The following is a 21,465-nucleotide window of genomic DNA, read 5'->3' on the forward strand; positions in this document are numbered from 1 at the left end:
GTGGAAATGTCTAGGAGCAACAACGGCTAAGTTGCAAAGTGGTAGGCCACACAAGCTCACAGAACGGGGCCGACGAGTGCTGAAGGGTGTAGAATGTTAAAATCGTCTGTCTTTGGTTGCAACACTCACTACCGAGTTTCAAACTGCCTCTGCAAGCAACGACAGCACAATAACTGTTCGTTGGGAGCTTCATGAGCAGCCGCTCACAAGCCTAAGTTCACCATGCACAATGCCAAGCGTAGGCTGGAGTGGTGTAAAGCTCATCGCCATTGGACTCTGGAGCAGTGGAAACGCGTTGTCTGGAGTGATGAATCACACTTCACCATCTGGCAGTCCAGTCCGATGTACGAATCTGGGTTTGGCGGATGCCAGGAGAACGCTACCTGCCCCAATGCATAGTGCCAACTGTAAAGTTTGGTGGATGAGGAATAATGGTCTGGGGATGTTTTACATGGTTCGGGCCTAGGCCCCTTAGTTCCATTGAAGGGAAAAATCTTGATGCAACAGCATAAAATTACATTCTCAACAATTCTGTGCTTCCAACTTTGTGGTAACAGTTTGGGGAAGGCCCTTTCCCGTTTCAGCATGACAATGGCCCTGTGCACAAAGCGTGGTCCATACAGAAATGTTTTGTCGAGATCGGTGTGGAAGAACTTGACTGGCCTGCAAAGAGCCCTGACCTCAAATCCATTGAACACCTTTGGGATGATTTGGAACGCCGACTGCGAGCCAGGCCTAATCCCCCAACATCAGTGCCCAACCTCGCTAATGCTCTTGTGGCTTAGTGAAAGCAAGTCCCTGAAGCAATGTTCCAACATCTAGTGGAAAGCCTTCCCAGAAGGGTGGAGGCTGTTATAGCAGCAAAGGGTGACCAACTCCATATTAATGCCTATGATTTTGGAATGAGATGTTCGACAAGCAGGTGTCCACATACCTTTGGCCATGTATTGTATATATTACACTATGCTTGTGTGTACTGGTATGTCTGCTGATACTAAGGCTATATGTTAGTGTGTGGTGGTATATCTAGCTGAACAACATTTAGCCAACAAAGGGGTGATAGATTGATGACATCTGGAGGAGAGCAGTACAGCTAATGACTAATGACGGAGTGGGATCCAGGAACAGATAATGTCAGCGTGTGGACTGTTTTGCATGCCGTTTTGCTGATGCCGTAAGATGTGACAGCAGCATCGTGAGTCAATACTCAGGAACACCAGCCATAGAGCAATTTGACACATTGAGAACCAGAGAGTAAGCAAAAAGCAAAATTCCCAGATAAAAACACACATTAAAAACATCTCGAACACGCGCACACAAACACAGCGGTACGTACACACAGCTTGGTTTTCACCCTAACACTAATATCAACTCTCTCCCTTGTACTGTCTCACTTCATCTCATGTTCCACCTTATGGATGAGATTTGGATAGCCATCACATTTGATCTACACAGAAACGGTGTCAAATTTCACAGAATGATGGCCGAAGCGGTGTATTCAGTATAACCAATCATTTCAGCAGCACTCATAATCACAGCCTGCTTAGCGTAGGTGGGCCCATCTGTGCATCTCAGCGCTCAGGGGATGTATATATATCAGACATCTCAAAATAAGAGTGCTGATCTCGGATCCATGTAATCGTATTCATTGGGATCTACAAGACAAAACCGATCATAAATAAGCCCTCTTACTCTCAGATGCTTGATACATTGGGCCCCAGGTGCTACAGTACAGTAGGAGAGTCTGAACTGTTTCCAATCTATTACAGGTAAACTGGTCCCTTCAGCAGCAGGGAGACGGAGCATCCTCCGACGCCATGGTGATGCCTCACCCGGCTTAACACGACACACTTCATCACGGCATACACTTTTGGTCTCATCACCTCTCATCTTACAGGACACTTGCACCCCCAAACGAATGGACCTCTCAAGAGGTGCAATGCACACTGTCAGTGACAAGAGGGAGTATCGCTTGTCTTTCTCAAAGTGTTTCCTTGTAAAGTGTTGCGGAAATCAGTAGGGCGGTAGAACTAGGGCGAAGTTAGGTAAGCCCGCCTATAAAAGATAAGAGGGGGAAATTCTAGACTCTGGAGGAAGATTCTAGAAAGCACATCATCAGTGGCGCGCTGTTAGGTAAGAGTTTATAAATAAGCATAATAAGCATCCTCTATCCACCAACATATTGCAGACTGTCATGCACACAGAAGCAGCAGCCAATGGGGATCCTAATAAATACAAAATATATTAAAGAAGTGTTATGTCTGCTGAAAGATAGTGATGACAGTAAAAATATGCTACTGTAAATGCATGATGCCAAACAATAAAAAAAGGTTGAAATAACCATTATCCTCAAATGTTTGATTCGATTTTTGTATTTTTAAACATAATGACACTCATTCAGCATTCAATTCCAACGTGTGGAACTGTAGTCCTACCAATAGAATTCTCCATTGAACTATGACTATTATTTCTGCTAAAGACCAGGCAGGCAGAGGTCATGCGTGTTCATAAGCCGACAAAAGAAACCATTCATATCTTATAAGTGGTGCCAGGTGCCGAGCTCAGAAATGGCTATAGAAAAGCATAGGTATTCACTCTGCTGTCCATGTTCACTCAAATAGCACAAAGAAGTAGGTTGTGATTGCCACTTTGCATGAGGGAGAGGTGTGGGACTGTAGCACTTGAAGCAGATGTTGTACTTTCTGTACAGTTTTAGGAGTAGTCATTCTGTTAACACTTCCTTCCCACAAGTGTGTGTGTGTGTGTGTGTGTGAGAGAGAGAGAAACAGACAAAGAAAGAAAGAGCAAGAGAGGAGAGAGAGAGATGACAAGAAAGAGTAAATCTAATATGCATGCAGTCTGGTGAGCGTTAATGACAGCGTGGAGAATAGCACACACTATCAGCCCTACTAGTCTTCATAGTAACCCCAGGAGGTCCAGTAGGAGAGTGAAAATGTGGAGAGAAAAGGAGAAAGAGTGTGAGAAATAGAGATTGAGTCCCATCTCCCCAAAAAAGCAGGGAAATGAGGTCTGAATTCCAGGGTCAGGTGGTGCCTCTGTGTAGCTGTATCTTTGTCATCGTATGATTAAGTCAGACCGGGCATCATACCCCTCAGGGGAGAGGGACAAAGGAGAATGGGTGGGTGGGTGGCCGTGAGTGCGCGCGCACACACACACACACAATCCCAGTATCACCCAGGTAATTCCATTCCAGGACTGCCAGTGAAGTCCAAGGCCTACTGAGAGCCTAACCATTTCTACTTGGGCTTTATGTTGCGTGACTGTTTCAAATGAAACTGCCCTATCTGAGAAACTCTATTAAATGTGGCTCTGACCACCACCACCTCTTAGGCTGTGTCCAACTTGCACCCTATTCCCTATATAGCACACCACTTTTAAGAGCCCTATGTGTCCTTGTCAAATGTAGTACACTATAAAGGGAATAGGGTGCCATTTGGGAACCAGCCTCAAGGGCGCTCTAGCTGGCTACATCCTCCCCTTGGCAGTCTGGCTGTATGTTGATATTGTTCTTATTGACTCCAGAGTGGCGCTGCAGAGCATTTCTTTTGTCCATTTGTTGCTCTGATTTCAGCCCGGAGTCCAGAAATGATGTCTCATTCCCCATGTTGCTTACCACTGCCATGTGGATAGGGAGCAGGAAGCTTAAAATACATATTTCCTAAAAGCCACAGAAATGATGGACTACGGTCTAAATGCTAGTGCTGATCTAGGATCAGGTTCCCTCTCATTATGATTTAAAGGGCAAAACTGATTATTGATCAGCACTCCTACCCCTACCGAGACTCAGATGGTTACATGGACAGTGCTCTATCCACATCACTTTGTTGGTGAACTGCCCCTCAAAAGTACCAATTGGATTGATCCTGTTATTCTGTCCAAATCAAGTTAGAACTGCCAGTCTTGGATATTTGACGGATCCTCCATTTTGGCTTTGTGTGCGTTTGCTGTGGTTGCTCAGTTGCTAAGCTGGCCCAGGTCCCTGTGGGGTTCTTTAAACCAGTGCGTCAGTACAACAGCCATCAACAAGGGGTTTATGTACATGAGAGGGATGTGGGCATGCACGGTATCCAAGACCCTTCGAGAGGCTTGCGTCGCTCTCTCCCTTCCTCCATCATTTGAAAGTCAAATCATTTCAAACCTACTTTAGTGGCTTGCGCGTACACTTTATTGGCAAGACCATAAATATAAAAGTATCAGACAAATGAATATCAACTGGATACAGAAATAATTCCGTTGACAGGATTCCAATCTGTTCTTTCTACCTTCTAGTTCTTAACTCCAGAGAATAGTCCTCAGATGAACATGTACACAGTGTCTGAGCATTGGAGGACTTACCAACATATTCCAAAAAATATATATATTTTGATTAATTTATTCATACTATTTCATTCTTCCACAAGGTATAGTCCCGACGCAAATTTAGGGTTGCTACCTAAGCCGGCTGGTCGTTCGTTCTATTGGTTCGGTTGCCAGAGACGTAATTCGTTCTAAATGTCCCATTGTCATACTGGCTGGCAACGTTCTTATCTCTTGCTTGCTAGCTAGCCATCAACGGCTAACTTAGTCACGTCAATAACAGCAAAGTAGCTGCATTTGCGTTTGTTTAAGCTGTTTTCTAGTTACATTTATTTGGATATATCCATAGTAACGAGCTAATGATGCACAATTTTGCCTGGCATAGAAAATGTGCTCTCGTCTGGATACTGTTGTTCAGAGGAGCTAGCCAACAACACAACTAACACGATCACTTCAAACTGAATCTGGAAACACAGCAAACTAGCTGCACTTGCGGATCCATGATTTTGACTAGCTGAGAAAAGCTGCATGCCTGTCTGATCCCGACACTAAATGTTAGTCTAAACGAAATATGAGATAATATCTAGATGCTTTTATAGTGGAGATCAAGTTTATAAATTGCCTGGCTGGGCTGACGAGACAGTGGATTGCACAGTCAGATGGAACAGAGTAAATAGGCATTTTAATGTCATAGATTTAGCCGGTGGTAATCAGCATTAGACCCTTCCATTGTATAAACAGGGAATAACACATTCTCATGAATTCAATTTTTTTTCTTGCAAGAATAGCTTGCAGAACTAGCACCTGAGGGAGAGGGGGAAGTCAGGTATATCTACAAAGCTAATCTATCAGGTGTACCAGTGGCATGCTATGGCCCAGCTGCATTCTACCAGGAAAATAGAGAGAGGGAGAGAGTTAGATCGACACCTGGGGAGAAGCTGCTATTCCATCTGGAGCAGCAATATGTGCATAAACAGGACTAGCACACACACACACAGCTAAGTAAATACTGGATGAGAATTAATGAATTGTATTCTCACGGAAGAGGTGCATGCACCATCGTCCATGGTTACGCATCCACGCGTTGTTGGCGGAAAGAGAAACTCAATCCCAGTGGTGCCCCCGTAACGGGAGCAGGGGAAAATATGTATTCTGGGGACTAACGGAGGAGGGGTAGAAAAATAAGAGATGCATGTCAAAGATAAGGTGTAAATAAAAAAATTAAAAAAATTGAAATAACGCCCACTGTCTGCCCGACACACCTGGCGAGGCCGCCCCGTTGGATTGTAGAAAGACTAATGAGAGAAGTCGAGTAGACACTAAACAGCGAGAGAATGTTGCCCCCAGCTTCACCTGGAAGATCCCAGAGGCATTGTGGGAAAATAGAGAAAATGTAAAAAGTCAAACTAAATCCTTATCTACTGTATTAATATGTGTAATGAGTCTCAGCAATAACAAACATCATTAACTTCCTCTGTGAAGAAAAACAGACTGTTTTAGAAACCGTTCACGTAGGGAGAATCGAGATATCTCCTCTCTGCGGACCTCAAGAACTGAGACGAGAGTAGCAGGACCATGAAGAGTACGAGAGTGAACCTCAGTGGAATGCCCAGTCGTGTTACACAGCCTTACCCACACGTACAGGGGGATTTTGTTTAAAGTCCCTGCACAGTGGCAGAAGATACTGGACTTCTGAGAAGTTTCTCTGAAGCAGGGCATGGCTTGTATCAAGTGTCCTCCCTCCCTCCATCTTCTCTCCCCTCATAAAGCACTTCCCATAAACAAGACGCTTGGCACTGGGCATGAAATTTGAGAATCTGTAAATATGACCAGACTCCATCTCTAGTCTTTCTTCAGCTCCATTTCAGCAGGAAGTGAGGGGACCACAGGCCAAAAATAAGAAATCAAACAGACACGAGGATTGGTCCATAACACGGGGACACCCGGCCCTATTATATAGCACCAGGTCTGGGTATGGTTCATTAGGCACCAAGCAGAAGAAAACAGACTGAAACAGGGATGGACTACCTAGAATTGTCCAATGAGAAACACTAGCTTTCAATTTCTGTTGCAAAACTGTTTTAAATGCTCGTCTGTTGAGTGCCGTAATGAACACAACCCAGGTGTTAGGCCTATACAATGAGAAACACTTACTTTCCATTGCAAAACGTTTTAAATAATCATATTTTGCATGCCATAATGAACACAAACCAGCTGTAGACAGCCTATGTCTCTGTTGGGACATGCCAAAGTGAGGCGGTGGTGGGCTAAGTTTACGCCCCATTAGTAATGCTGAGCTGTGATTGGCAGACTGGGGCCGTGTTCCCGGGCAGGTCAATGGCAGGCGGCCCGCGGCACTCGCTGGAGAGCCCATCAATCACAGTTTGGGTTAATTAACCAGCAGGAGACGAGCCAGGAGCTCCTTGTTCTGTTCCCCCACACTGAGGGAGGGAGGTAAAGAGAGGAGGGAAGAGAGATTAGGTTGGGATAGGCAAGAGATAGGGAGACTGAAGAGACAGAAAATGGAAAGAGAGGGAGAGAGACCGACAGAGAAAGAGTGCATACATTAACCCCATACTCATAGCCGAGTCCAAATATCCCTTCGAGAGAGTTACTTATCCGGAAGACATAGAGAAAGCATTTTCACATCAACCTGAAACCAAGAGAAACAATATTCTACCCAGTGATTATCAACTAATACAAAGAACATGAATCCTAACAGAAAAACCGATTCCCTTAATGATTGGGAGAGAAGCCACATTGTGCTATGTTGGCAGGCCAACATGTGGCTTCCTGCCACAAGCTAAAGGACAGTGACCGGAACAATAGGTATAAATAAAATGTATGCCGTTATTTCTGTTTTGTTATTGCTCTCATTACTGTGAAGTTAATTAGGATAATTGTTATTTGTAGTACAGCAGGATTATATTTTATCCCTGTTGCTATTGATTTAAAATGTTCCTGTGTAAATTACTGAGTTATCATGCCAATAAAGCAAATTTAATTGAAACAGTCGAGAAGGGGAGAGCGCAAGAGACAACAGGAGAAAGCGATACATGTTTTGAATGTATGTGTATCTACAATTGTGAATGTGTGCAATACCTGCATATGTGTGTGTGTGTGTGTTTCTGCCTGCATGCGAATTTCATAGATCATGCACGTGCAACACGACACTTCCTTTCTCTCCTTCTCTCGCCTCTTCATTATGATGGGTGTGTAGTGAGGCTGTCTGGGTCTGGGTGACTGAGTAAGGGGGAAATCAATGCAGAAACTTGCACCAGCTCTTTAGTGTCTGCTAGCCCAACACTGCCATCATTAGCATCAGTCTCATTCTCCATCTCCTTGATTGACCGTCCAATAACAAAGCACTTTATTTGCTTACGCCACACTTTTACTGGATAAGGCCTGGCATCAGCTCTAAAAGGCGGGATGGTATGGTTTCTCTTTGCCAGTCGATATACACTTCCCAACGATGTTACAGTACTGTAGCCTATAATCTCTCTGCCATTGTCTCAATCTATCTGCCCTGGCAGGTTGTCAGTGTCTGAGGTTGTCAGTCTCTTTGGCTTTCCATCTGTCAATTGGTTTTACCACTCCGCTGTCGATACGGTTCCGTTTGCTTTGGGACCAATCTATTTTACAACCTGCAGGACTTCAGTGTGACGCTTTTTTCTCGTCAAGATAAACTTGTTTTTGAAATGAATCGACAACGCTTGTTTTATGCTTGTCTGTCTCCGGTGTCTGTCCACACTCCCCGTCTTTCCACCTCTCTGGGAAAGTTATATTTTTTTGCAGAGCTTTAGGCGTGTCCATTGCCAGTGTCCAAAAAACGTTAAAAAAAAATATTGTACACAATAACTTTTATCTTGTATATTTTTATTATCCAAATGGAAAGAGGGCACATGCCCCGTCAGTTTCAATGGGCATGACCCCTCTGCTCTGACAATGGTCCAGTGTGGATCCTCCAGTTATAAAGTTATTAATACTATCTAACTGGGTCATCCCTACACAGTCCCATTGTGAAGCTGCACTGCCATCCTTACCGCCCTCAATGCTTCATTTAATCATGCCCGCCAGTGCCATGCCCCGGCCTACAACACAGTGGACCCCAAGAGTGGGACAAGAGAGATGTAGGCCTAAAGGCATTGGATTGATGGCCAGTGCGTGTGTGTGTGTGTGCCCAAGTCTGAGTTAGTCCATCCCATCTTCCTCTGTGCCCCCGTCAGGGGGACCAGTCCCTGCCTCCCACTCAGTCTATAATAAGGAGCCCGGGGCATAACCCTGCCGCCTCTGCGGTGCCCATTAGACTGCCTGACTATAAGACAAAGCCAGACCCAAGAACCCCTGTTGAGGACAGAAGAAACCACGGGAACATGTTAAAACGTAACATGCAGCTGCCTCTTCCAATCACGTCAGTCTGTCCTAATACAGTTCTGTCCCGGCAGGATTCAATTACTTTTGATTAATTTTGGCACAGCCAGACTCCATTCTGCCGAATGCAATTTGACTAGATGCAATGGGATTCACTTCAATTGAATGAATGTTAACTTAATACCTCTTCTATCCCTCACTCTTAGCCTCCCTCTTGCTTTTTTTACCCCTGCTTTCCCGTTCATATTTCACACAGACGTTTTGCTTGTTACTGAACTCACATGCAGTATATAACATACAGTTGAAGTTGGAAATTTACATAGACCTTAGCCAAATACATTTAAACTCAGTTTCACAATTCCTGATATTTAATCGTAGTAAAAATTCCCTGTCTTAGGTCAGTTAGGATCACCACTTTATTTTAAGAATGTGAAATGTCAGAATAAAAGAGAATGATTTATACAGCTTTTATCTCTTTCATCACATTCCCAGTGGGTCAGAAGTTTACATGCACTCAAGTAGTATTTGCTAGCATTGCCTTTAAATTGTTTAACTTGGGTCAAATGTTTCAGGTAGCCTTCCACAAGCTTCCCACAATAAGTTGGGTGAATTTTGGCCCATTCCTCCTGAAAGAGCTGGTGTAACTGAGTCAGCCATGTAGGCCTCCTTGCTCGCACACGCTTTTTCAGTTCTGCCCAGAAATTTTCTATAGGATTGAGGTCAGGGCTTACATTTTTTTTACCTTTATTTAACTAGGCAAGTCAGTTAACTTCTTATGGCTGATATCCCGTAAACGGGATCGACTTGACAACAGCCAGTGAAAGTATTTCACACCATTTTAAAGATAAACTTGTAAATCCAGCCACAGTGTCCGATTTCAAAAAGGATTTACAACGAAAGCACACCAAACGAATATGTTAGGTCAGTACCTATTCACCGAAAAACACAGCCATTTTTCCAGCCAAAGAGAGGAGTCACAAAAAGCAGAAATAGAGATCAAATTAATCACTAACCTTTGATGATCTTCATCAGATGGCACTCATAGGACTTCATGTTACACAATACATGTAGGTTTGGTTCGATAAAGGTAATATTTATATCTGAAAATCTTAGTTTACATTGGCGCTTTATGTTCAGTTATGTTTTGCCTCCAAAACATCCGGTGATTTTGCAGAGAGCCACATCAATTTACAGAAATACTCATAATAAACATTGATAAAAGATACAAATATTATACATGGAACTTTAGATAAACTTCTCCTTAATGCAACTGCTGTGTCAGATTTAAAAAAAACTTTATGGAAAACGCATACCATGCTATAATCTGAGTACAGCGCTCAGAGCCCAAACAAGCCATATAGATATCCGCCATGTTGTGGAGTCAGAAGCCAGAAATAGTATTATAAATATTCACTTACCTTTGATGATCTTCATCAGAATGCACTCCCAGGAATCCCAGTTCCACAATAAATGTTTGTTTTGTTCGATAACATCCATAATTTGTCCAAATACCTCCTTTTTGTTTGCGCGTTTAGTACAGTAATCCAAATGCGCAGGCATTAGGTCCAGACAAAGTAAAAAAATTCCATTACAGTTCGTAGAAACATATCAAACGATGTATAGAATCAATCTTTAAGATGTTTTTAACATAAATCTTCAATAATGTTTCAACCGGAGAATTCCTTTGTCTTCAGAAATTTGATGGAATGCAGGTCGCTCTCACGGGAGCGCACGTGGTCAGCTCATGCCAGACACCTGACTCAAAGAGCCCTCCTTCCCTCATTCTTCACAGTAGAAGCACAAACTAGGTTCTAAAGACTGTTGACATCTAGTGGAAGCCTTAGGAAGTGCAATATGACCAATATGACACTATATATTGGATAGGCAAACCTACAAACCTCAGATTTCCCACTTCCTGGTTGGATTTTTTCTCAAGTTTTTGCCTGCCATTATACTCAGGCATCATTCAAACAGTTTTAGAAACATCAGTGTGTTTTCTATCCAAATCTACTAATAATATACATATCTTAGCTTCTGGGACTGAGTAGCAGGCAGTTTACTCTGGGCACCTTATTCATCCAAGCTACTCAATACTGCCCCCAGCCATAAGTTAAGAACAAAATCATATTTTCAATGACAGCCTAGGAACAGTGGGTTAACTGCTTTATTCAGGGGCAGAACAACAGATTTTTACCTTGTCAGCTCTGGGATTCGATCTTGCAACCTTGCGGTTACTAGTCCACCGCTCTAACCACTAGGCTACACTGCCACTCAGCTTTGTGATATCCACTCCAATACCTTGACTGTTGTCCTTAAGCCATTATGCCACAACTTTGGAAGTATGCTTAGGGTCATTGTCCATTTGGAAGACCCATTTGCGACCAAGCTTTAACTTCCTGACTGATGTCTTGAGATGTTGCGTGAGTATATCCAAATGTTGCGTCAATATATCCAAATAATTTTCGTTCCTCATGATGCCATCTATTTTGTGAAGTGCACCAGTCCCTCCTGCAGCAAAGCATCCCCGCATGATGCTGCCACCCCCGTGCTTAGTGTATGTAAACTTCTGACCCACTGGAATTGTGATAGTGAAATAATCTGTTTGTAAACAATTGTTGGAAAAATGACTTGTGTCATGCAAAGTAGATGTCCTAACTGACTTGCCAAAACTATAGTTTGTTAAAAAGAAATTTGTGGAGTGGTTGAAAAACAAGTTTAAAAGACTCCAACCTAAGTGTATGTAAACTTCCGACTTCAACTGTATGTACAAGCAGGGGGGAAAAAGCTGGGAAGAAAGAGTTTTACCTGTAACTCAAAAGCAAACAATCTGCAAGATCCCAATGCAATGCAATGTTCAAACACACAGCGAATATACACTACATGACCAAATGTATGTGGACACCTACACGTCAAACATCTCATTCCAAAATCATGGGTATTAATAGGGATTTGGTCACCCTCATTGCTGCTATAACAGCCTTCACTCCTCTGGGAAGGCTTTCCACTAGACGTTCGAACATTGCTGCGGGGAGTTGTTTCCATTCAGCCACAAGCACATTAGTGAGGTTGGGCCCTCACTGACGTTGGGTGATTAGGCCTGGCTCGCAATCGGCGTTCCAATTCATCCCAAAGGTGTTCAATGGGGTTGAAGTCAGGGCTCTGTGCAGGCCAGTCAAGTTCTTTCACACCAATCTCAACAAACCATTTCTGTATGGACCTCGCTTTGTGCACTGGGCCATTGTCATGCTGAAACAGGGAAGGGCCTTCCCCAAACTGTTACCACAAAGTTGGCAGCACAGAGTCCTCTAGAATGTTATTGTATTCTGAATGGACTTTTTCAAAAGGTGACATCCTATGACAGTGCCAGGTTGAAAGTCACTGAGCTCTTCAGCCATTCTACTGCCAATGTTTTTCTATGGAGATTACGTAGCTGTATGCTCAATTTGATACACCTGTCAGCAACGGTAGTGGCTGAAAAATCAAAATCCCCTAATTTGAAGGGGTGTCCACACTTTTGTATATATAGTGTTTATGTTAGATCTGTGTGTCAATGTATTGAACCCCGGTAGAATGACTCAGTCGTTGCATAGCATGTGGCTCAAAGAAACAGATTTACTAATCATTAACATAAGTACAAAGTTTGAAGCTGTCCATTATCAATGTCGAATCCAACAAATTGATTCCCAAACATTTCTGGCAGCTTTATGTTCTCCCGTTATGCTACATTGCCACTTACTCCCTACAGGTGCAAACTGCACTATAGTACCAATACTTTATAGATCTTCCACATGTATACCCACACATACTGTATCTCAAGAGTGCCGATTTTTTCCTCACTTATCTATGCAAATTCCGCCCCCCGATTCTAAAACATTACGGGATTGACTGCTAAAGGGCACATGAAAAATCAAAAAGGAGCTAAGAAAGGGTGAAATAAATAGCATATCCATAACATTGAGATTGGCCTTTGTACGATTTCGGAGACCCTGCTGACTCCAGTCGTTCTTTAAATTGATTTTTCATATGCGATTCCCCTCCGGGGGCCATTCCATTTTCATATGCACGTCTGTATGTGTTCCCCCCCTTCCCACTCTATTAATCAAATAATGCAATCAATTCCTGTGTGCGCCGAGCGAAGACACGGGCCATTCCTTATGTGAACAGCTTTTGCATGTCTTTAATGGGACTTTGAGTGGTGTTACATAATGTAAAAGGATTGTGTGTGCTCAACTATTCCCGGAGAATGTTAGCCTAATACGTTCACGCAGAAATTAATATGGTGTGATTTTTGCTAGGAAAGCATTGGAAAAGGTGTTGGTTCAGCTTGAGGCTCTGACGACGAGACTGTGTGTGTGTGTGTGTGTGTGTGTGTGTATATACACAGAGTTTACAAAACATTAGGAACACCTTCCTAACATTGAGTTGCACCCCTTTTGCCCTCAGAACAGCCTTAATTCGTCGGGCATGGACTCTATAAGGTGTCAAACGCGTTCCACAGGGATGCTGGCCCATGTTGACTCCAATGCTTCCCACAGGTGTGTCAAGTTGGCTGGATGTCCTCTGGGTGGTGGACCATTCCTAATACACACGAGAAGCTGTTGAGCACTAAAAACCAAGCAACGTTGCAGTTCTTGACACAAACCGGTTCACCTATATGTGCATGTAATATAACACACACACACACACAACCGAGAGGACAGCACACACAGATACAGGAGCATGTATATACACTGAGTGTACAAAACATTAGGAACACCATGACAGCCTGACCAGGTGAATCCAGGTGAAAGCTATGATGCATTGTTGATGTCACTTGCTAAATCCACTTCAATCAGTGTAGATGAAGACATACGTCTGTGCACGTATGTCTCCACAGTGCAAAGAGTGCACAGGGGCATAAATCTTTTAAATCCTCTGCCGCTGACATGTCTCCTAGTGAATCAAAGAAATATCTTAATTATGCCACTTAACATCTCACTGGATGGTCTCTGGGCGAGCACGGAGGAGCATAGAATTCATTTCACTGAGCACCGGAAAAACTCAAAATACATAAACCTTCAAGGATGCATAACAGATGACCTGCCGAGAGGAAGCCTCGCTGTGATTTCATAATGCTAATGTTGCTCTAACAGAGAGAACTCTGCCCAGGCAAAAAAAATAAAACATCTGTCAAATGGCATAGCGAACAAATAGCTAACTTAATTCCTGAAAGGTTGTAAAAGCCGAAAGTGCATCGTAAGGTGGGTTGGATAGAGCTAGAGGGAACAGGGGGATCTCTGTTGAGACATTGTGACAATGTGAGGTTTTGTCAATGTCAGAGGTACCAGGGAACGGGAGTTTTATTTGTCAACTGTAAAATATGTTTAAAGCACACACAGGCAACTATAATATACCATTTAGTTCAGAGTCAGAAGAAAGCCAACTGATATAATGAAGTCTGTACAGCAGGGATCATCAACTAGATTCAGCCACGGGCTGATATTTTCTTGAGGGGGATGGTCGGGGTACGGAACATAATTACAAATAATTTGTGGACTGCAAATTGACCGCAATAAACCCAAACAGATCATATTTAATTAAAACATAATTTCGAACCTTGCTTACGACCACGTGTCAATTATACATCGGAATACTTGGGAACAGATTTCCAAAATTCGAAATAATTTAAAGCCGTTTTCCTGGTGTTAATACTTATATAAAATCTATTTAGTATAAAATAATGAAACATGTTCAATTTGGTTTAAATAATGCAAAGTGTTGGAGAAGAAAGTAAAAGTGCAATATGTGCCATGTAAAAAAGCTAACGTTTAAGTTCCTTGCTCAGAACATTAGAACATATTCCCAGTTAAGAAGTTTTAGGTTGTAGTTATTATAGGAATTATGACGCATCAACTATTTCTCTAAACCATTTGTATTTCATATACATTTGACTATTGGATGTTTTTATAGGCACTGTAGTATTGCCAGCCTAATCTCGGGAGTTGATAGGCTTGAAGTCACAAACAGTGCTGTGCTTCAAGCATTGCTAAGAGCTGCTGGCAAACGCAGTAAAGTGCTGTTTGAATTCATGCTTACGAGCCTCCTGCTGCCTACCACCGCTCAGTCAGACTGCTCTATCAAATCATAGACTTAATTATAATATAATAAACAGAAATACGAGCCTTTGGTCATTATCATGGTCAAATCCGGAAACTATCATTTCGAAAACAAAACTTTTATTCTTTCAGTGAAATATGGAACCGTTACGTATTTTATGAAACGGGTGGCAACCCTAAGTCTAAATATATATACCTTCAATGTTGTCATAATTATGTAAAATTCTGGCAAATTAGTTCACAGTTAACATGAATTTCTTTTAAATAATTATGCAGGTTTAAAAAAATATATACTTCTGTGTATTGATTTTAAGAAAGGCATTGATGTTTATGGTTAGGTACATTTTTCGCGAATGCGCTTTTGTCAAATCTTCACCCGTTTAGTGAAGTTGAAATGATTCGATGATAAATTAACAGGCACCGCATTGATTATATGCAACACAGGACAAGCTAGTTAACCTAGTAATATCATCAACCATGTGTAGTTAACTAGTGATTGTGAAGATTGATTGTTTTTTTATAAGATAAGTCTAAATGCTAGCTAGCAACTTAACTTGGCTCATTGCAGCCACAAGGTCCTTATGACACTGCACTCACGTAACAGGTGGTCAGCCTGCCACGCAGTTTCGTTGTGGATTGCAATGTAATCGGCCATAATCAGCGTCCAAAAAGGCTGATTACCGATTGTTATTTAAACTTGAAAATCGGCCCTGACGATTAATCGGTCGACCTCTAAAACAAAGTAGCCAATAGTGGTTGTAGTTATGGGGCCTGAACAGGTTGCACAGCTAACTGTTCTTTCTGGGCAAACTGCAGCAACAAGGGCAGTATCCTTCCTGTATGACTGGCAGGGTATTCAGGGCTGGGTGGTAATCGGTTGGGTACAGGCACTCAGCAGATGCAGCTGCAGATGCAGCATGCCAACAAGACCCATTGACTAACTGGAATGTTATCTCAGCCTGAATAATGCCGGGGACTCTCCAGTAGTGGAATGGTTGTGAAGGAGAGTCTGTGAAGGGGCTGTCTGTCACAAACAGACCTGCCCTTAGATCTTTCCAACTCCTAATTGATGAGTGGTTGTAGTTATGTTGAATGTGGCAATAAGTCTTGCAGGTCACGTCCTACATATTCCTTTAGAAGTCGGGTAGGATGCATATTTGGTCGATATTTACTGTGGATAGTTGGCTGTGATTACGGTCTGGACCCAACAGGAGATGAGGAGAGTGACAGAAGCTGTGAGGGTGACCTCAGGTTAATTAGAGTGTAGGTCATAGTGTAGGTCATAGACTACGACGATGAAGCATTGGTTATGAGGGACATAGCCCAGCTCCACACACATACATTTGAAGAGATCCATAGGCATTGATGGAAAGTAAAAGGGTTGAAGAGGAGGTGGAACTGATAGTCAATCCTCAACCACCATGCACAATTGCCAGTCAACATATACAATCAGGTACAGCATTTTTGTTTAAGTTTGACCATCCTAAGGGACCTCTAGTTTGCCATAGATGGCATTATGTCCTTATAGGGATGACTGAACAGTTTCAGACCAATGCTCATTCTTCACATGCAAGTCCAGTTCATGTGTCACATGGGCTGGCTAGCCACGGGTGGTAGCAAAATAGGTGCATGTGAGGGCAATGCACGGCAGCACTTTCCAGATGGCATTTCGGCTGTTGAACGGCATACTGACATGTGGCAGTCCAGTTCCATGGTGTCTGTCTTTATTAACTGCCAGAGGGGGGACTGATGATGGAGTGGGCCTATTGAGGACAGTTCTGGGAGAATCAGGATGGCATTGAAACGGTGTGTTGGTTCAATGTGGTGAAAACCTGCCTTATGAGCTTGCCATCCTATGTGATTGCATCCTCCCCATACACAATAGTTACACACATTGAAATGCTAGTTGGCTTCAGCTATTCAAACACGAGGCATGGCAGTGCCACTCATAGTCCTAGTTAAACCAAAAGCTGTATGAAACCATTTTAATTAAGACAGAATAACACAATACAAAATAAACTAGGGCAATTTATATCCAGGCAACGGTGTCTGGGTGTAATTATGTTGTCCATATTGAGTTCGGGAAAAAAACAATTTAAACAAAAACAGTCTTTATGCGCATGAGTGTTGTACACTAAAAAAAGCCTCATATACACAAGATTCATATTTACACATGATGTGACCTTCATCAAATGGCATTATGGTAGCTATTTGGATTTTGGACACCATATCAGATTTGAGGCTAAATCCAGGGTGCCCCCAAAGATTATCTGTGGTGGCCCCCTGACTAAATTGCACGAGTAGAAGCTAAAGATACATAATCTGTCAAGGAACCTTGGATCCCCAAAAAATGTAATTGATATCTGAGCCCACTTGTTTTCTTTAGAGCTGATTACAATAGCCACAACATCAAAACACATGGAACAGTAGGCCTATGTATTTTTGCCAGGCAACGGTGCTGAAAGGGAGCACATTTGACTTGGAAAGTTGTCTATTAAATCACCAAAAAGTAAACCTCACCATTATCATAAATATTAATAGTTAATATTTCTGCCTATTGTATCTATGTTTCCAGGTCTATATTTCCAATATGCATTAAGATATCCTAATGTTTTTTGTTTGTGTATGTAGGGCGTACACCTGACTACTCGTATCCCACATTTTGTGCAATATCAGAGCTTGCAATATTGGGTTACATGAGTTTGTGGCCAATCCTCCCTCCAGCCAGGCATTATTCTGCACATTTTGAGTTTAGGGGGAGTGTCACAATATCTATAAATATAACCACTTTTGCAGTAAAATATTTTTTTCACAACCATACATTTCATAAATGGGAGACAGAGATTTGGAAAATACATAGCCTGTGGTAGAGGCATCTCAAAAACGAAGGCCCTTCTCGGATTGGCCACTAGCCTCATTTTACAATCATATAAAGCCTATCCGCTGACTGAATATTAATTTGCAGCTCTCTACCCCCACCTGCCGCTCCACGTCAGAAAACGAATGTGGCCAAACGTAATGCTTGACTGCCCGCAATTGGATGCTAACTTCAGAGGTACCTTTTGGACACTAAAAAGCCAAGCATGATAATGTAACCGGGTTTAATATGTCCCTTGATTCGCCAGTGACATGCAATCGCTCTCATGGGTGAGCGATCCTTCTCGCCATTCATATATGTCCACGCGTCCAATTCTGGGATTACATTTTCACCCAAAACTAACCCATGTACAGTTTTAGTCTATACCTACTCAGTTCTTGTTAAATCATCGATACTCTGTCACTGTGAAAAATGCTAATTCTGCGCCGAATCCCCTTCACCCATTCGAAAGCTTAGGATATAAATTAATGCATTTTAAATGATAAACACTTGAGGGTAATGACGCCTTTGAATTGTTCCACAAAAGCGTCGTTATTTATCAATCAAATAAACCGTTTGAATTTAAATAACTGTCCCTGAGGTTGTTGTCTTATGACGCGCTGTATGTTAACAAAATACAGCCAAATAATCAGCGCATTGCCAACTGCATGCCACGGACACCTTCTGTTATCCCTAGACAATCACCCATATCATAACACTGCTTTTTGCGATTTGTTGTTCTCCTTGAACAAAAAAACGAAACAAAGCACATCCTATTGATGTCGTTCCACAGCCACATGCATCTATCCACAAATCTTTCTCTCCTATTGATGATTTTTCTCTACCAATCGATGGATATCACATTCAATGTCTGAATAAAAACACCAGAACAGTTCAGTGAAGTCAAAGGGGTCTTGATAATCCCCTTCTCAAAAAGCAAGCATTCCAATCTTTGGAAGACGTGCTAAAACTACAAAACACCAGCGGTCAAACAATCCGCCCCTCTCTCTCTTGCTCGCTCTCTGCGGTCCTTCTCCCACATCTCCCTAATATAACTGTTCCCGCAGATAGGGATATGGACAAGTGTAGGCGAATACAGCAACTTATCCACGAAGTCCACAACGCCAAGAAACAATTCTCCCTACCTTGACTGCCGCAGACAAGAAACCATAGGAGTTGGAGAATCATTTTGAGCAGGTTTGGCTGACGGACTGCTTCCAGCCTTCGCTGTTAGTGGAGGTTTTTAGTAGCTCTTATTATAGGAGGAACCGTGACACTCCGTTCGCCCTCCGTCTTGAGGTCCGCTGGCGTTCTCTCGCTCCCTCTCTGACGCGCGCGCTCGCTTCCCAGCTCGCGCTTACTTTTTACTCCTTCGTTGCCTGACTCAACTGAGCAGTCCGCATTTATACAGCATCACTCACTATACCCCTCGAGAAAAAAAGGAAGTCACTTTCATTTAAAGGTCCAGATCACTCCAATAATTGTTTCACTATGGTTTATAAAAAATATTCAGTTTAAATTATTGTTCAATAATTAGTGAGGGAGCTATGTTTTAAAAGTCAATCTAACGGATGATGGACTGTGCAACTTGCAATGTCACATCTTATTGAATAAATCCGTGTGACATGAACCGTTTCATTTTTTTACGGGTTGTGGAGAGCACTGTCCCGACTGCAGGTCTCTTCTCCCTATCCTCTCTCTCTCTCTCTATCAGGCACGCGCGCGCACACACGAGAACAGCGAATGACTGGCTGTATGTTTGTACGAATGATATGCACATTCAGCTTGAAAAAAAGCTTTTTCTTTTTTATTTTCATTTTCTTTCTTGGCACACACCTAGTAACTCACTTGCAGTATGCTATCCAAACTAAATCTGCATGATACATTGAACATCTCATTCCAAAATAATGAGCATTAATATAGAGTTGGTCCCTCCTTTGCTGCTATAACAGCCTCCACTCTTTTTAGAAGGCTTTCCTAGATGTTGGAACATGTTGGAACATTGCTGCAGAGACATTCAGCCACAAGAGCATTAGTGAGGTCGGGCACTGTTGTTGGGTGATTAGGCCTGGCTCGCAATCGGCGTCCAATTCATACCAAAGGTGTTGAATGGGGTTGAGGTCAGGGCTCTGTGCAGGCCAAGTCAAGTTCTTCCACACCAATCTTGACAAACCATTTCTGTATGGACCTCATTTTGTGCATGGGGCATTGTCATGCTGAAATAGGAAAGGGCCTTCCCCAAACTGTTGCCACAAAGTTGGAAGCACAGAATCATCTAAAATGTTATTGTATGCTGTAGCATTAAGGTTTCCCTTCTCTCGAACTAAGGGACCTAGCCCAAACCATGAAAAACAGCCCCAGACCATTGTTCCTCTTCCACCAAACTTCACAGTTGACACTAAATTTGACGAATTAACTGTGTATGTGGATATGATTGACATTGGAGTCTGACATTCATAGGATAGTGACCCCACATGTATCATGCCCCCTCCTCACCACAAACACTCTCTCTCCCACACACACAGGTAGTCTTGATCAATTAATTTATGTATTCTACACCAGTCTATTGTAGTTCTTTCATCTGGCAGTGCATGCTAACAACCCAAGACACATCCAACGGTAGTATGAACACAAATGTAGCTGAGGAAAGGTGTGACAGTGACATCGTGTAAGTGAGCAGATTCCTCACTATATTTAGGCGTTATCAAGATGCTATTTGAGATGTGTGACAATAACAATATCAAAGCACTTGACACACTTCACCATTCTCCTCAGAACAATTTGTTGTGGTTTCTGCCTCAAAAATGAGAGGTATGCAACTTAACCGCTGCCACTGCCACTGTCATGGTGTCTAAGGCTAAATCACTCTTTAAACGGTTGGTAATTGTGTTGCATCCCTTTGCCCACTGAGCTCTTAAAGTTCAAAGCCATTCAGCCCAGAAGAATGTAAAACATATCTCTGCCCTCTAACAATATAAGGTAGTAAAGAGACACAAAACGCAGGCATTCAGCCTCTTGTCTCAAAGGAATAGCCGTGACGTCCATTGACTCCATTGACATTTATGCACCAGGGTCAAATCAAATCAAATCAAGTTTATTTTATATAGCCCTTCGTACATCAGCTAATATCTCGAAGTGCTGTACAGAAACCCAGCCTAAAACCCCAAACAGCAAGCAATGCAGGTGTAGAAGCACGGTGGCTGGGAAAAACTCCCTAGAAAGGCCAAAACCTAGGAAGAAACCTAGAGAGGAACCAGGCTATGAGGGGTGGCCAGTCCTCTTCTGGCTGTGCCGGGTGGAGATTATAACAGAACATGGCCAAGATGTTCAAAATGTTCATAAATGACCAGCATGGTCAAATAATAATCAGGAATAAATGTCAGTTGGCTTTTCATAGCCGATCATTAAGAGTTGAAAACAGCAGGTCTGGGACAGGTAGCACGTCTGGTGGACAGGTCAGGGTTCCATAACCGCAGGCAGAACAGTTGAAACTGGAACAGCAGCAAGGCCAGGTGGACTGGGGACAGCAAGGAGTCATCATGCCCGGTCGTCCTGACGCATGGTCCTAGGGCTCAGGTCCTCCGAGAGAGAGAAAGAAAGAGAGAAGGAGAGAATTAGAGAGAGCATACTTAAATTCACACAGGACACTGGATAAGACAGGAGAAGTACTCCAGATATAACCAACTGACCCTAGCCCCCCGACACACAAACTACTGCAGCATAAATACTGGAGGCTGAGACAGGAGGGGTCAGGAGACACTGTGGCCCCATCCGATGATACCCCCGGACAGGGCCAAACAGAAAGGATATAACCCCACCCACTTT

At 42.8% G+C, this 21,465-nt stretch overlaps 1 protein-coding gene across 3 annotated transcripts in view; it reads right to left on the reverse strand.

The window, feature by feature from the left end:
• LOC139566187 (neural cell adhesion molecule 2-like) overlaps window positions 1-19,042 on the reverse strand; it is a 395,977-nt gene extending 376,935 nt beyond the window's left edge. Inside the window, exon 1 of one of the 3 annotated variants that reach the window (XM_071387198.1) lies at window positions 18,786-19,042. In XM_071387198.1, coding sequence (XP_071243299.1) covers window positions 18,786-18,828 — 43 coding nt within the window. In that variant the 5' untranslated portion in view covers window positions 18,829-19,042. The remainder of the gene's footprint in view (window positions 1-18,785) is intronic. The other 2 variants (XM_071387197.1, XM_071387199.1) reach the window with 2 other exon arrangements.
• Between the last annotated feature and the right edge of the window lie 2,423 nt (window positions 19,043-21,465).

The sequence above is a fragment of the Salvelinus alpinus genome, chromosome 38 (assembly GCF_045679555.1).
Source record: "Salvelinus alpinus chromosome 38, SLU_Salpinus.1, whole genome shotgun sequence".
NCBI lineage: Eukaryota > Metazoa > Chordata > Actinopteri > Salmoniformes > Salmonidae > Salvelinus > Salvelinus alpinus.